At 41.4% G+C, this 17,321-nt stretch overlaps 1 protein-coding gene across 2 annotated transcripts in view; it reads left to right on the forward strand.

The window, feature by feature from the left end:
- LOC126281537 (polyamine-transporting ATPase 13A3-like) overlaps positions 1-17,321 on the forward strand; it is a 383,790-nt gene that overhangs the window by 231,931 nt on the left and 134,538 nt on the right. For both annotated transcript variants that reach the window (XM_049980588.1, XM_049980590.1), the window contains exons 4-7: positions 3,975-4,045; positions 6,401-6,474; positions 9,757-9,913; positions 15,740-15,944. In XM_049980588.1, coding sequence (XP_049836545.1) covers positions 3,975-4,045; positions 6,401-6,474; positions 9,757-9,913; positions 15,740-15,944 — 507 coding nt within the window. The remainder of the gene's footprint in view (positions 1-3,974; positions 4,046-6,400; positions 6,475-9,756; positions 9,914-15,739; positions 15,945-17,321) is intronic.

Here is a 17,321-nt window from a genome sequence, read left to right on the forward strand (position 1 = left end):
AACCTGCGACCGTAGCGGTCGCTCGGTTTCAGACTGAAGTGCATAGGCCACAACGGCCAGCTGTCTACCTTCCTCTTCATTTCCACGTTATGTGTTACATCCAACGTCATTCATGGTCTGTTGCATGTACGATATCCTTGGTCGCCCCCGCCGATTCCTTCTCTCAATAGCTCCTTCCGCTATTGTTCCAATGATGTTGTTGTGTCGTAGTATGTGCCCTACAAGTTCGTCTCTTCTTGTTTGGATGTGCCTCCACAGAGATCCGGTTTCCTGTACTCTTCTAAGCACCTCTTCATTTGTTACTTTGTCTCTCCAGCTGATCATCCATCTATAGCATCACATCTCGAGAGCCTCTAGCCGTCTTCTCTTCCAATTGTCCAAGTTTCACATCCGTATAGGCCGACACTCCTGACGAAACCTTTCATGATACGTTTCCTTATTTTCAGACTTACGTTGTTGCTGGTGAGTAAGTTCCTTCTCCGATTAAATGCAATGTTGGCTTTTTGTGTTCTGGTCGCAATTTCTTTCCGGCGTCTACCATCTCTTGTGATTTTGCTTCCCAGGTAAGTAAATTCCTCTATCACTTCCAGCTCCTCTCTTCCAATTCTCATTCTCAGAGGTTCATATTCTGCTCCTGTACTGCATACCACCACTTTAGTGTTTTTCTCGTTTATTCTCATTCCATACTGATAGCATAGAATTTTTTCCATTGTTCTGAGCACAGTTTCTCTGGTGGCAATTTGTGCCGGTATGCAGATTCCACAATGAATAAGGAATTGAGCTAAGTCATTTCAGTTACTTACCGTATTTCGCTGTAGCGTCTCTTACAGCGCGGTAGGTATCGTGAAATACTTTTTCGAATAGTAGCTGCACGAATACAGCAAAAATGTCACATTGCTGCAAGATAGGAGGTGCCGGGCCGTCAGGTAAGTCTTCGTGGCTTCCTATCATAGCTTACAGGAAGGTCACCGCTGCTCGCATATCGCCTGGCTGCAAGGGCCCTTATCTATCCCGTGCTGAGAGCAGAAAAGTGCCTCATTTGCCATTTGAGTCCTCACGGAAAGGCCGACCGTAAGTAACAATGCACGTAAAAAGTACGTACACACTCGCGAGCGATGTTGGTGTGGTTATTGTAAACTGAAAGTGTCAAGCAGCACTAACTTGCATATTTAGTATAGGAAATATTACGAGTTAGCTCGTAGGAAGAGCGAAGCTGCCAAAAAAAAAAAAAAAGCTATGAGCGAAGAAACCAGTGCACATCCCTATCGCCTACTGTGGGTACAGTGATCATATGACAGGTACAGTGATTACATCACAGAAGAACAACCCATCAAAAGGTGGTAGAACAGTTTTCACGACATTGTCACTGCAATGGAAACACTTACTAGACAAACAAATTCAACTAATCCAAAATGGCACTTAGACTATTGGTGTTCGGAAATCTCTTATGATAAGAGCAAATACACACCAGTACTCTGATTGCTGTTGCTTGGAAACCACTCACGATAAGAACAAATCCAAGACGCCACTTACATTGTTGCTGCTCGAAAACCACTTATGTAAGAACAAATCCACGACGTTACTTGGATTGCTACTGATCAGAGAACATTCATTACAAGTGCAAATCATTGACGCCTCTTAGTGTTACTTCTCACACAACACTTTTACAATAATCAACACACGGCGTCTCTCATATTACTACTGCTCAGAAACTGTTCAAATGGTTCAAATGGCTCTAAGCACTATGGGACTTAACATCTAAGGTCATCAGTCCCCTAGACTTACAACTACTTAAACCTAACTAACCTAAGGACATCACACACATCCATTTCCGAGGCAGGATTCGAACCTGCGACCGTAGCAGCAGCGCGGTTCTGGACTGAAGCGCCTAGAACCACTCGGCCACAGCGGACGCCTCAGGAACTGTTAACGACAAGAAAATACCCATGACGTCATTTATATTTCTATTTAGGTTGTAACAAGAAAGAAATCTTCGACTGTTCTAAACAAAGTTGTTGTCAGTAGGTGGAGCAATGCAGCAAGGTTTTTCTCGCTGATGCAATATTTATATGAGTGTAAGCGGATCTTATAGTTACCCAGTAAAGTATACTCGGAAAAATCATGACATGAAGCTCTCTTATAATATTTACTACGACCGTTTTAGGTCACTGACCATCCTCACGAAAAGAAAGACTACAGACACAACACAACATAACATGTCATAGATGACCTCATGCATGAAGAATAACATGAACATAGACTTAGGTGACAAACGTCATGGGGCAGCGATATGCACGTATACAGATGGCGGTAGTATCGCGTACTCAAGGTATAAAAGGGCAGTGCGTTGGCGGAGCTGTCATTTGTACTCTGGTGATTCATGTGAAAAGGCGTCGGACAAGATTATGGCCGTACGACGGGAATTAACAGGCCTGCAACGCGGAATGGTAATGCTAATCGCATGGGGCATTCCATTTCGGAAACCGTTCCGGAATTCAATATTCCGAGATCCACAGTGGCAAGAGTGTGCCGAGAATACCAAATGTGAGTCATTGCCTCTCACCATGGACTATGCAGTGGCCGACAGCCTTCACATAATGACCGAGAGTAGTGGCGTTAGCATCGGGACGTGAATGCTAACACACAAGCAGTATTACGTTAAATAGCCACAGAAACCAATGTGGGACTTAAGGCGAAAGTATCCATTAGGACAGAGCGGCGAAATTGGGCAATGGGCTACAGCAGCAGATGGCCGAAGCAAAGGCCTTTACTGACACCAAGACATCGCTTGCAGCGCCTCTCGTGGGCGGACCATAGGCTACCGGAAAACCATGGCGTGGTCAGGTGAATCACTGTTTCAGCAAGTGGTAGTGTCCGAGTGTGGTGCAAACCGCATGAAGCCATGGGCCCAGGTTGACAGCAAGCCACTGTGCAAACTGGTGGTGACTCTATGGTAGTGTGGGCTGTGTTTACATGGAATGGACTGAGTCCTCTCGTCCAGCTGAACCGATCATTGACTGGAAACAGTCATGCTCGGATGCTTGCAGACCATTTTCAGCCATTCATGGGATTTATATTCCCAAACAATGATGGAATTTTTATGGATGACAGTGCGCCCTGTGATTGGGCTCCAGTTCTTCGCAGTTGGTTTGGAGAACATTCTGGACAATTCGACCGAATGATCCGGTCACCCATGTCGCCCGATACGAATTCCATCGAATATGTGTGATATACAATTGAGAGTTCATTTACCGCACAAAATACTGCACCGGCAACACTTTCGCAATTATGGACGGCTATAGAGGCAAAATCAGTCAGTATTTCTGCAGGGGACCTCCAACTACTTCTTGAGTCAAAGACACGTAGAGTTGTTGCACTACGCAAATCAAAAGTACCTCCGGCATGATATTAGCAGGTGTTCCATGGCTTTTCTCACCTGATAATAAGTTTCCCGTATAAATGTGATGTATCTCGATCTGTGACGAACGATATGCCAGTCTGTCGAGCCGCACTGTATAAGTACTGCAAACTTATAATAATTGTTTTACACATTTTGACTGTGTTCAACTTATTCTTCGCATGGAAATATATGTATTACATGTGATGTGATTGTAATCTTTCTTACAGAGATGGTGGTCAGTCACTGAAACCGGTCATAATGAAGGTATTATCAGACAGTCTTTTGTCATGCATTTTTTTCCAAGTAGCGCCAGAAAAAAATTTAGTAGATTATAGCTACCTGTGCCTGTTGCGGCGACGGGGAAATTCAGCAGAAGTGGTGTGATGTTCTGAAACTATTTTTCTAGTGTTTTGGCCTATGACAAAAGTAATACAACGGTTTAGTAAAACAATGTGTAGCATGTTTCCTACAGTATTATAGCTCTCTATCTGTATCCTAAAGCCTATTTCTGTTACAACTTTTATCAATGTGAATACAGAACACCGTAATTCATAGCTTCCTCTTTTTATTCCAGGAAAATTACCAAGGAAAGTACAAAATGTATCATATAAGGACCTTCAAAACTATTTCTGCTGAGGCTGTGAGGTACGTAAAGACGTGTAACATACTTTTATGTAGTTTTTTATTTTGTTTGTGTTGTTCTATCTACATCAGTGAGTTAACTTTTGCTTGGAAATTATTTTTATTTTGAAATGGCATATACTTACTTCGGTCAAAGTGACTCACATTAAAGTTTGATTGAAAGTTAATGTATTTGTTATGTCAGCTAAGGCTTCATTTTGTAGTGTTGTTATTTTATAGTAACTAAGGAATTCACATTTGAAAGCCTGAAGGGGTATACAGATCTTGATTATTTGCAATTACATATAAATCAGCTTCCAGAATGAGATTTTCACTCTGCAGCGGAGTGTGCGCTGATATGAAACTTCCTGGCAGATTAAAACTGTGTGCCCGATCGAGACTCGAACTCGGGACACACTCCGCTGCAGAGTGAAAATCTCATTCTGGAAACATCCCCCAGGCTGTGGCTAAGCCATGTCTCCGCAGTATCCTTTCTTTCAGGAGTGCTAGTTCTGCAAGGTTCGCAGGAGAGCTTCTGTAAAGTTTGGAAGGTAGGAGACAAGATACTGGCAGAAGTAAAGCTGTGAGTACCGGGCGTGAGTCGTGCTTCGGTAGCTCAGATGGTAGAGCACTTGCCCGCGAAAGGCAAAGGTCTAGAGTTCGAGTCTCGGTCGGGCACACAGTTTTAATCTGCCAGGAAGTTTAATAAATCAGCGTCTGCCTGCAAGGACAGTTTTTAATTTCTTTAATGCATAGTAGGTTTCGGGACTGCTAGTGTCTTATTGAGATGGACCTTGGAATATACATCAATCCGATTTGGTTTTTTTTTTTCTTTATGCTCATACTTCGGGATGAAACAGTGTAACAGAGGGATATTAGTGCTCCTGGATTAAGCCAAGGCGTTTTTTTTATTTTTTATAGATCTTTGTTGAGAGGAAAGAAATATTAAACCCTTCTAAGATCTGTCTGGCACTGCACTTAGTGTCTGTTCTGAATGAGAATGCTTACTGGAATTTCATTCGAGACGCTTCTCCAGCCTGCAGAGTCCATTTTCTCAAAATGAATAAAGTCTCATAATTGGAAACTGAAATCACCTGAGAGTTAAGTTTATGATCTAGCTTTCTTCATTGGACGCTGTTAATCATTTTCACATCATCCTAGGAGCAGGAAAACTACGGACTCTTGAGCGCTTTAGACGGGTACAATGTTCAACACGGTACTAAAGTGAAAGAAATATTTTTTTCCTTTTAAGAGAATTTGTTGTCAAATGATGCAGGCGAAGAAATTTTTTTTAATCTTGTCAAATTTTATTACGGTGCAGAATTTAGATTTTCTAGTAATATTTGCTCTTGTATGTTGTTAAATGATGCAGACGAAGAAAATTATTTTGAATCTTGTCAAATTTTATTACGGTGCAGAATTTCGATTTTCTACTAATATTTCCTCTTGTAGGTACGTTCTGTGGTCTAGAAACCTATAAACAGCGTTGTTTTTTGTGGAAAATATCTGTTACGTTATTTGGAGTGTTTTTACCAACATCATATTATCGACAAACTGTTAGCTGTCGTCCACTGTTTTATTCGTTTAGTGCATCTAAATTCCTGTCCAGACTTTCATGATGTTTCGCATTTCTGACGTAGGGAGGGCAGAAACTATAATGTTAATGTCAGTGCATACTGTGGTCACCTGTGTAGATTTGGAAATGTCAAAATCTTTGCAGAATTCCGTTTTCCACCGTAGTTTTGCGTCAGCTGCCTTACGCAGCTCCGTCATTAATGTACTCTAAATAGGGATTAGTTTTCGTCCCGATTTTTTCCTGCCGTTGCGATTAGAATAATAAATTTACAGCACTGGTATTTCAAAACAACAGACACAAAACGATTTTGAGGCAGAATTCACTAATTTCATCACACGATTCACCGACTTCGACAGACACATCACTGAATTAGAAAACTATACCCACAAAAAATTAGAAAACTGACTGAAGTGATTACAGCTGCAGTACTCGGAAACAAGTGGTAACATAACCGTACCGGCCGTGGTTGCATTTCTTTATCCTAACGAAAAGAATTTAGCTACTGATCTGTGTTACTTCGCGATTGCAATAAGCAGATGGATTTGCTAGTCCGTGAAGCAAAATCTTTACCCGTTGAATGAAAACACAGGCTCAATTTACATAGTATTTTGCCGTAACTATAATAATGTTTCGTGTTAGTCGATATTTAGGGTACTACAGAGCTTCTACTTTTGATTAGATGTTGACCTGACATATAGATGTTTACGTGACATCTAGTTTACATTCGATTTCTAATAATTTACTTGCATCAGGAGTTGGTTTCGCTGTACACAATTAAACAGTGCATTTTTTGTGTTTTACAGCTCGCAATGCGCCGAAGAAATGTCTCCGGAGTCCAAGACGCTGCGAGCGTACTTAAGCAACGGTAAAGTAAAAGGTGAGATGTTAATATGTCATCTACATTCCTACGTTTGACAGTAATATTTCGTTAGTTTTTATTATTTAGTCTAGGCTACGCTGGGAACTTATTTAGCATTACGCGGAACCATATCTACAAGAGCAGTTATATTCAGAACCGTGTTAGCTGCTGACAATTACAACGCCTGGCTTTCGAGAGGACTGAAATGATAATGAGTACTAGTTTCCATAGGAAACTGATTTCAAGCGGGGAGTCCCCTTGCCGTAAACCTCATTGCTTGTTTGTACTAGCTTGATACACGTACGTATTGTGTAAGACTGAGTTATTGATGAAGGAGAATATAGAGATTTAGAACTTCACTGCTGTAGTGCTGGGTGAAATTCGTTAAAGTAATAAACTTATTGTGCTTTATCTTGGTGCAATATTTTAAGATATAGGTAAGTTACTAGTCAATCTAGGAGTAGGAGCGAGGAGCCTGACAAATGTTTAGGTTGCAGTAGAACCCAGTATTTGTTCTGTTGCAAAAAAAGAAAAAAAATTAAATCATGAAATGTTGTCCTCCCACTTTTAAAATAATTTAAATGCTAAGCACAGGACAACAACTGGAGTCGTGTTATTCAATCACACACCAAGTAAATGATTTTAAAAAAGTTAGTTTGGGAATAGCCACTAGTATAAACAGTTAAGTGTAGTGTGTAGGGTTTACGGCACCTCAAGAGTACTCACATAACCAAGATAATTAATGTACAAGCATCTTTAACAGAAAGCTGGTTTAAGCAGTATTATCACAACCATACGTGACCACAGAGTCAAAAAAATATTGAATAGCTTATAGCTTTTCCAACAGCAATGAACCCTTCTTAATATAACAATTGTGACTCAGTACAACACAAAACAAGAACCACACAAGAACCATAACAGTCTGATGCATAAGTCACATGAGACAATTAATTGAACAGCTAACCATCGTTTTGCCTCGAGCATATATTCTACCACTGAATTCAAAATATATGTCTTAGCAGCAAGTGGAACATATTGCAAATCACTGAACTTCGTGTCTCACATATTATGCAATTCTGTGTTGGAAACTGAAAGCAGAAATGTTCTGCTCAATCAAACTAGCGGATATTACTGCTTAATTTCACTTGACTTCTGAGAATATGAACTATATCCACATATAAGAGTTGTCTGAGAGGATTCAAAATAATTATGCTTTTTAAGAAAAAAAGTGCTTCTTATTTCCAGCACGTTGTCTTTCAGTCATAATTCATCGTCCTTCCTTTTACATTACCGTAGAAAACAGCGTTACTTTTCAGAAGTATACTGAACAAATTATAACTTTGTACCAAAGAAAATACAAAATAACTTTTCCCTTGTCATACCAAAACAGCAATGCATTAGTAACAACCTAAGAATAATACGAGGTTTTCTTTCCACAAATAGAATTTATTACGATTTCTTAGAGAAAGTTTTGAGAGTGCTGAAGTGTGACTAAAACTTGTAGTTTGTCACTGTTTATAACTATTGCTCGACGTGTTACACACATGCCATATCAATATCTGCTTCGATGGACGAATTTGAAAGTAATTATCTGAGTTCTTGTGATAACAATATTGAGAAGTGGCCTAGGCTATCTTCGTTAAACCAATCACTCTTCAGCCAAAACACAATATATTGGCCGGCCGCGGTGGTCTCGCGGTTCTAGGCGCGCAGTCCGGAACCGTGCGACTGCTACGGCCGCAGGTTCGAATCCTGCATCGGGCATGGATGTGTGTCATGTCCTTAGGTTAGTTAGGTTTAAGTAGTTCTAAGTTCTAGGGGACTAATGACCACAGCAGTTGAGTCCCATAGTGCTCAGAGCCATTTAAACCATTTTTGGATCAGCGGCCACGCTGTTCACTACCTCTTCGGTAATGGCGAAAAGACAGTATCCGATTTTTGGTATTACCTCAACGAACGACATTATGCGATAGTCAGGAACCCTAAATATAGGCAATTTTTTTTTTCTAATTTCCTTTGGAGCGCATTCCATAATCCGCCTCGCAGCTGGATTATCGATGACATGAGAAGATAACCATAGCACCTCTTCCCAGTTCCTCTTCTTTTTTATGAGATTGAACAAACAACGGAAGCAACATAGCAACGAGAAGACAGTCATCGAAAAATTCGCAGCGGGCTGTAGTATGGAGCATCCTTTGTCGAAACGGGACGACTTCGTATTATTCTGTTTATGTAGCCGAAGAGGAACGGCCTTCCTTTTATCCATTTTTAGAAAAATAAAATAAAATAAAAAATCAGAAAAACAAACCTTTTTCCTTTTTTCATTTTTGTTAAAAAGAGTGGCTGGGATAGCTGGCTATTAAAAAAATGCCCATTTGTGTTACGTACGCATTTTGTTATTTTAATTAGTCTAAAAAATAAAAGAATAAAATAAACCAAAGTAGACATCGGGCACAAAAACAAAAAAATAAAATAACGCATGTCTTTCCGAATTGGGAAGGAGCGCCAGGTCCCCGGCACGAATCCGCCCAGCGGACTTGTGTCGAGGTCCGGTGAGCCGGCCAATCTGTGGATGCTTTTTAGGTGGTTTTCCATCTGCCTCGGCGAACGAGTGCTGGTTTCCCTTATTCCCCCTCAACTACACTACGTCGGCGATTGCTCCGCAAACAAGTTTTCCAGGTACGCGTACACCACCATCACTCTATCACGCAAAGATAGTGGTTACACTCGTCTGGTGTGAGACTTTCACTGGGGGGAGGGGGGGGTGTTCCACGGGGGGCCAAACCGCACAGTAACCCTGGGTTCGGTGTGGGGTGGCGGAGGGGTGAAGTGGACTGCGGTAGTCGTCGTGGGGTTGTAGACCACTGCGGCTGCCTCTGTCATTTCTGGGCCTCTGGTTAACATAAAGTACAACACAATACAAGGTGGCGTGAGACTGTCACGGAAATTATATTGAAAAATATTTTTCTAGCGAAAAGAGTGGGAAATGGTACGATATTAGAATTCTGAATAAAACGAACCTGTTTTCAGAAAAAAGGAAGTGCTGCATTACTTATTGAACGCCCCTCTGAGAAAGCAAACGGAAAACATGCCGAGAGTGCTGTAATTTCAGCGAAACATATCTGTGTAAGAAAAAGAAAAAGCTTTGGTTATTCAAGACTGAAAACGTCCAAAAACTCTTTTTGTGAGCCTTCAGCTTCAGGGTTCGGCATTATTAATAACGTGAGCGGTGATATGTTGTTATGATTCTGTCGAAAGAAACACACGAAGTGAAACTGACGTGGTGTGGTGTGTGTGCAGACATGGAGGAGCTGCGCATGGTGTCGGTGAAGAAGCTGCGATACGTGTGGGACGACGCGGAACAGCGGCTGGTGCGTCTCAGCGGTCTGGAAGCTGCCGCCGGCTACGCGGACATGCACGCCCACTCCGGCATATCGGACTCCCTGCGCTGCTCCAGGTACGTCAAGCCAGCTGACCTACTGAATAGTACCGTCCTGACGCCTCCGCTGCTACCTACGTATTTCAGGACCTTTTGTAAGGGCTAGTCAGAAAGTAGTCAATTACGCTCTCGCAGCGACCATGAAGGTTGGTCATATTTGCCCTATAGTGTACCGCATTTCTCCCAACGATGCATGAATTGGCATAGACCTACAGGGTTGTGCATACGTTCCTAGCGTTATTCGTAGGTTCAAAATAAACACAACAGATACAAATAACAGATATTTTAATTATCAATAAATATTCACCTTCACTGTTCACAACAGTCTGCCATCGCTTGGGTAACTTTTCGTTTCCGCGAATATAGAAATCACGTGGCTTTGAGGCGTAGAACTGGTCGAGCCATGTTCCAAGCGCATTTTCATACAAAAAGTAAGTTCCTTGACTGTTGAAACTTTCTGGCAGATTAAAACTCCGTGCCCGACCCAGACTCGAACTCGGGACCTTTGCCTTTCGCGGTCAGGTGCTCTATCAACTGAGCTACCCAAACACGACTCACCCCTCGTCCTCACACCTTTACTTCCGCCAGTACCTCGTCTGTGAAGTTTGTAAAGTAGGAGTCTTGTAAAACTGCTGGTGGCTGTTTCCCAACTTAATAGACCACAAGTGTCTTGTATAAAATTCTTCGTTTCGACTTCCACTACATAGCTACGCTACGTTGTAAACAATAATCGTTTACACCCTATATATCCCGTTGTCTCTGAGTTTGTAGGCGAAGTAGAGACTTTATGGAAGCATAAAATAAAATGCGGTTTTCTCATCTTACTTGCGTCATACGCTTAGTAAAAATTACGTTTTTGTGTTGCATTATTAAAGTTAATGCAGCAATTATAATAATTAAGTTCGCAGTAATAAATTTTTGGTTTGGAATCTCCTTCTGAACAAATGTTTTTGAGATAATAAGTAAATACGATTTTATGGAAATCTATGTATTTTCAAATGGAGATGCACCGCTTTTCCTACTGAGCCAATATGATCCATAACCACTTTTTTTTTTTCAAAGAAATCAGACTAGCAGGTAATGGCTCTGAGCACTATGGGACTTACCTTCTGAGGTCATCAGTCCCCTAGAACTTAGAACTACTTAAACCTATCCAACCTAAGGAGATCACACACATCCATGCCCGAGGCAGGATTCGAACCTGCGACCGTAGCGGTCACGTGGTTCCAGACTGTAGCGCCTAGAACCGCTCGGCCACCAAGGCCGGCAGTTGCGTTAGGCTCGGACATATCGCCTATTGCAGAAGGCGTTCACGTGTCCTGACACTGGTCAACTAAGTCTGTAGCGAGCACTGTCTAATGACAGTTATTCAATTAAACTAACCAAGTCTTTCTCAGCATCCATCGTGCCCTGCACTATTTTTTTTTTTTTTACAATTCGCTGAAATCTGTGTTTTTTCAGTACACAAAGATACACATTACCGCCACGAAATACGGCGCAGCCACTAACAAAATACGTATTTCTAAAATAATCCGTTCTCTGAATAATTATTTCACCGTCCCAGCACTGCCAGCATATTGCACGTGATCAGTATTTAAGTGAGTGCTCATACCGTATTTACATTAACAGTAAAGCTTCTCGCGCCCGTCGCCTGTCTTACTTTAATTTATTATTTACTACACAAATTGACTGGCAATTGTGATTGTTGCCGATTTACTTGGTGGGCCTTAATCAAAATTATATTCCATCCAATTTTGATTTACAATTAAATGCTTTTGTGAATTTGTCTCTTTTTTAAACATTATTAATCTTCAGTGGAAATTATTTGTCACGTTAATGACTGTAAGACTCGCTGAATCTTAAAACATAAACATATAAGTTGAACAATGAAATAAACTTGTCATATTAATTTCCTCGGCTAGTCAGTTCACTTTAAAGCAAAAATATTAAGTTATTAATTACAATTGCGGCCCACATACACGCGAGAGTATATTTTCTTAACTCCGTTAACCATTGCATTGTAGTCGGAGTCCTGGGTCTGGCTCTCGGCTGTGGTATTGAAAATAAGAATCTTAAGGCTACCCATTTTCTGCAACGTCGGGGGGCTGTGGAGAAAAATGTATCTCATATTAACAACGGACGAGTTTCTCGCTTCTGCTAATTTCGCCACGTAAAAAAGGTTGCACTGTAAATTACTCGAATGCAGGTTAATTCAAGGAAGTCGGACATGAATTCCGGATCACCTCTTACAAATTAAAAGTGAACAATAATATTAAATCACAATATTATCTGATTAATTAATACAAATACGCTTACATTTGTGAGCACTCGCAAGATGTCCGTCTACACGCAACCAAGACAAGAGGCGAAGTGAAGACTACTAAAAAATTAACTAAAGAGCGTACCTTGTCATCTCTTTAGAACATTTTGTGTCGAGTGTTGTGTATATTTATTTGCCCTTAAAACTTACACAGAGAAATTACTACAATTTTTAAATGTCTCTCCTTTATAAATACTGTTTTTAAGTCTTTTCTTAGTATTTCACTGGGGACGGCATAAGCTCAAACTAACAGCAGCGACAGTTTCACTTTCCTCAGAGGTCATAAACAGCACACTCCAAAGAGCTTATTTAAATTTATATAGCTGATGATATATGTGTAAATCAGCGAAAACAATATATATACAGTGGGGTTGGCGCCTGTTGTGGAATATCTGCCTTTGCTCACCCGTTGCAGCCGGGAGAATGCATACTCTTGCCATCTAGCGGCAGAGAAGGTAACCACAACGTCCTGCATTGAAAACGTCGCCGCTTGTCTCAACAACAGGAGACCACGGAGTTGAGATGACACACTTCCTTCAAAATTAGTACACCTTTCGTGGGCCATTAAAACAACGCACAGTGCAAGTAGCAACGTTTACTACTCTGGTAGTTCCGAGAAAATCGCAAGAGAAGATTTATGCGTCTATTATAAGTATATGTATCGGTGCGAAGGTGCCGGATGTAAGTAAGAGCTCATGATGATAAAGTGTTAGCGTTCGAGTTCGCCATCGTGAATGAAGCGACGGTTCGACTCCCGCTCAAAATTAATTAGTAATCTATCTTTTCAACACTTGCCATATCATTTAATTTATGACATTTGAGAGGTGATATAATTAAAAAAAAAACACCTGTATTTGCATGAAGTTTTAGCGAATTTAATGTTATTTGACTACTTTCTATTTTAGATGGAATGGAATTATTAGAACAAATATATTTATAATTATCGACAAGGAAACGAAGAAACGCGTAGAGTTTCCCTGAAAATGTATGCCTGTCGGTATTTGTGAAATACTTTGTACATGCAGTCTGAGAACTATTTTGCACCTCGACGCTTCGAACTCCAGACAGAGAGGCAACCCCATGGGCAGTTAACATACATAGCGGTGAGACGTTGCTAATGTACCCGGAACGAATAGTGTAAGTGCAAATTTTTTGAATATCACAGAATTTACACTTGTACTACAAAAATAAATTAAATAATGTGACCAGAGGTGAAAAAAATAAAGATAAAAATAATTAGTATTTTCGAGATTCGAACCATTTTGAACCTCGTTCACGAACCTTTTATACCGCGCTTACGCTTTCCACCTTTTTATTATTATTATTATTTTTTTTTAAGAATCTCATTTTGTTCGTTATCGTTCGTTGCATTTGTTTGGGGCGGACGTCCAATGACATCTGTTGGAGTTTATCGTTGGTCCACTCACTCAATTTTTAAAATATTACAGAGGGCAGGTACACCTCTGACCGAACACGCCTTTTTTCTTTTTTCTATTTGTAAAACACTTATTAAAAAGCAATGTTACACATTCCAAATACATACTTAGTTCATGTACTAACCATGTACACATGTTATACATGAAGTTATTTAAAGACAGTTTGATCATTTCAGTTATGCTGATGTTAAAGAAAGACAACAGAAGATTGTGTTACTGACTAAGGATCAGAAAGAATTAAGTTAAACGTCAAGAAGAGTTTTCTTAAAGACATTCAAACTTCAACATGAAGAAATAAAATCTGCACTTGGAATTACATGAGCTCCGATCTTCACAGAAGCATAAATAGTTCTTTATGATGGATACCAGCAAGTTGTTGGGATAATTTTAAATATACAACAATTTAACAGACAATTTCTGAAATACTTGAGAATGGCGGAAAGGAGATATATAATAAAGTTGACTAGCCTTCCAACTACACTTTCTGGACATTAATTGAATGTTAAGTATCTGAAATGATCAGACCTGTATAATAAGTCTTAACTGCCAAACTGACTCACACATCACAGTGCAAAAATGAAAAGGCAATGTGCCAGCCATTGAATATTACATTATATCAGATAGAACCTTATGGTTTTAACCAATCGATAAGGACATTTCCATAAAAACTATTTTCAGGTTTCTAATATAAGCCAATAACGCACCTTTAATGTTTTGTGTTTTGACACTATTGGACACACAGTCTCACTGTCACATAAGTTCTGTACATTAGCTTATAAATTTCAAAAACTACTCTCTGAAATAGAAAAAGCGCACACCAAAAATATACTTTAACATTGTAAATAATATCCTTAAGGTAACCACAATACATCGCTGTCAACACAGTCTTCTTTTTTATATTAACCAATGCTCATTCTTTCAAATACAATTTTTAACATCTTATCGAACTTTTTCTTGTGAGTCGAATACCTTCTAATTCTGTGGAATTCACACAGCATGTGTACCTAGAACTATATGATGCTATCGGATCCTAATTTGTTAAGGACGTAATTAACAAAATTTCTCAGCAACCAGTACACAGCGTTATTTTTTGCTTCTGGGAAATAGCGTGCTTCAGGTCTGTGTATCAATGACAGCGATATATCACACACTGAGCTACCATGCCGGCTCACTTCGCCACGATGATTTCTTCAGATCGGCCTGAGCACTGTGGGACTTAATGTCTGAGGTCATCAGTCCCCTAGACTTAGAAACTACTTAAACCTAACTAACCTAATGACATCACACACACCCATGCCCGAGGCAGGATTCGAACCTGCGACCGTAGCGGTCGCGCGGTTCTAGACTGAAGCGCCTAGAACCGCTCGGCCACAACGGTCGGCGATGATTTCTTCGATGAGCACCTTCGCACGGTTACATCACTTACATAGACGCGTAAGACTTCTCTTGCTATTTTCTCGGGACTGTCATAGTAGTGCACCTTACTAGTTGCACAGTTTGTTGTTTCAAAGTCTTAGTAAAGGTACTCAGAATTTGAATTCGTGACCCCAAACGTCGTGGTCTCGCCTTTTTAGTGGCAGCTGTAACTGGACGAAGAAATTTATCTGACTGGCAACACCTGGCGCCGGCCGTTGTGGCCGCGCGGTTCTAGGCGCGTCAGTCCGGAACCGCGCTGCTGCTACGGTCGCAGGTTCGAGTCCTCCCTCGGGCTTGGATGTGTGTGATGTCCTTAGGTTAGTTAAGTTTAAGTAGTTCCTAAGTCTAGGGGACTGATGGCATCAAATGTTAAGTCCCATAGTGCTTAGAGCCATTTGAACCATTTGAGCACCTGGCGCTGTAGGACTATATAGTGTCGGCAGTCACTTAGTTTGTTACGTCGTATGCGACAGTGGAAAAGCTGACTGGGGAAATACGCTCTAAGTGCGTATAGTGGAACATTATTGCGTATGTTCTGAATGTGATTGAAAAGATTCGCCTTGCTGCATGCAACTTTTCCTTGTTGCATGTATAATAGTTCATGTTTCAGAAACAGTTACTGCAGTCAGCTGTTCCGCCACTCATACATCTTCTATTTCTGCTCCTCGACAGACAAGCTGTTTACGGACTGAACGACATAGATGTGCCGATGCAGAGCATCCTCACCCTGTTCCTGCTGGAGGTGGTCAACCCGCTCTACATCTTCCAAGTCTTCAGCTTGATCGTGTGGTTCCTCGAGGGCTACTACTACTACACCATGGTCATCGTTCTCATGTCCGCCTTCGGTGTCACGTCCAGCATCACGCAGACACGGAAAGTGAGTACTAACGCCTTCTTTCCAAATATCAAGATGCAAGAGTACGAAAGAAAGAGGTTTGATCTTCAGCTAACAGCAGTACACTATGCTCGTCTCACAAGACTGCAGTTACTTCTAAGGAGCTGCTTATTCATATCAATTACACTACTGCCCATTAAAATTGTTACACCAAGACGAAATGCAGATGATAAAAGGGTATTCATTGGAAAAATATGTTATACTAGAACACGCAATTTGGGTGCATTGATCCTGCGAAATCAGTACCCAGAACAACCACTTCTGGTCGTAATAATGGCCTTGATAAGCCTGGGTATCGAGTCAAACAGAGCTTGGATGGCGTGTACAGGTACAGCTGACCATGCAGCTTCAACACGATACCACAGATCATCAAGAGTAGTGACTGGCGTATTGTGACGAGCCAGTTGCTCGGTCACCATTGACCAGACGTTTTCAATTGGTGAGAGATCTGGAGAATGTGCTCGCCAGGGCAACAGTCGAAAGGCCCGTACAGGAACTGCAACATGCGGTTGTGCATTATCCTGCTGAAATGTAGCGTTTCGCAGGGATCGGTTGAAGGGTGGAGCCACGGGTCGTAACACATCATAAATGTAACGTCCACTGTTCAAAGTGCCATCAATGCGAACAAGAGGTGACCGAGACGTGTAACCAATGGCACCCCATACCATCACGCCGGATGATACGCCAGCATGGCGATGACGAATACACGCTTCCAATGTGCGTTCTCCGTGATGTCTCCAAACACCATTGCAATATCATGATTTTGTAAATAGAACCTGGATTAATCCGAGAAAATAACGTTTTGCCATTCGTGCGCCCAGGTTCGTCGTTGAGTACACCATCGCAGGCGCTCCTGTCTGGGGTTCAGTGTCAAGGGTAACCGCAGCCATGGTCTCCGAGCTGATAGTCCATGCTGCAAACGTCGTCGAACCGTTCGTGTAGACGGTTGTTGTCTTGCAAACGTCCCCAATCTGTTGACTCAGGGATCGAGACGTGGCTGCACGATCCGTTACAGCCATGCGGATAAGATGCCTGTCATCTCGACTGCTAGTGATACTAGGCCGTTGGGATCCAGCAAAGCGTTCCGTATTACCCTCCTGAACCCACCGATTCCATAAACGGCTAACAGTCATTGGATCTCGACCAACGCGAGCAGCAATGTCGCGATACGATAAACCGCAATCGCGATAGGTTACAATCCGACCTATATCAAAGTCGGAAACGTGATGGTACGCATTTCTACGCCTTACACGAGGCATCACAACAACGTTTCACCAGGCAACGCCGGTCAACTGCTGTTTGTGTATGAGTAATCGGTTGGAAACTTTCCTCATGTTATAGGTGTCGCCACCGGCGCGA

Source organism: Schistocerca gregaria, chromosome 7 (genome assembly GCF_023897955.1).
Source record: "Schistocerca gregaria isolate iqSchGreg1 chromosome 7, iqSchGreg1.2, whole genome shotgun sequence".
Lineage (NCBI taxonomy): Eukaryota > Metazoa > Arthropoda > Insecta > Orthoptera > Acrididae > Schistocerca > Schistocerca gregaria.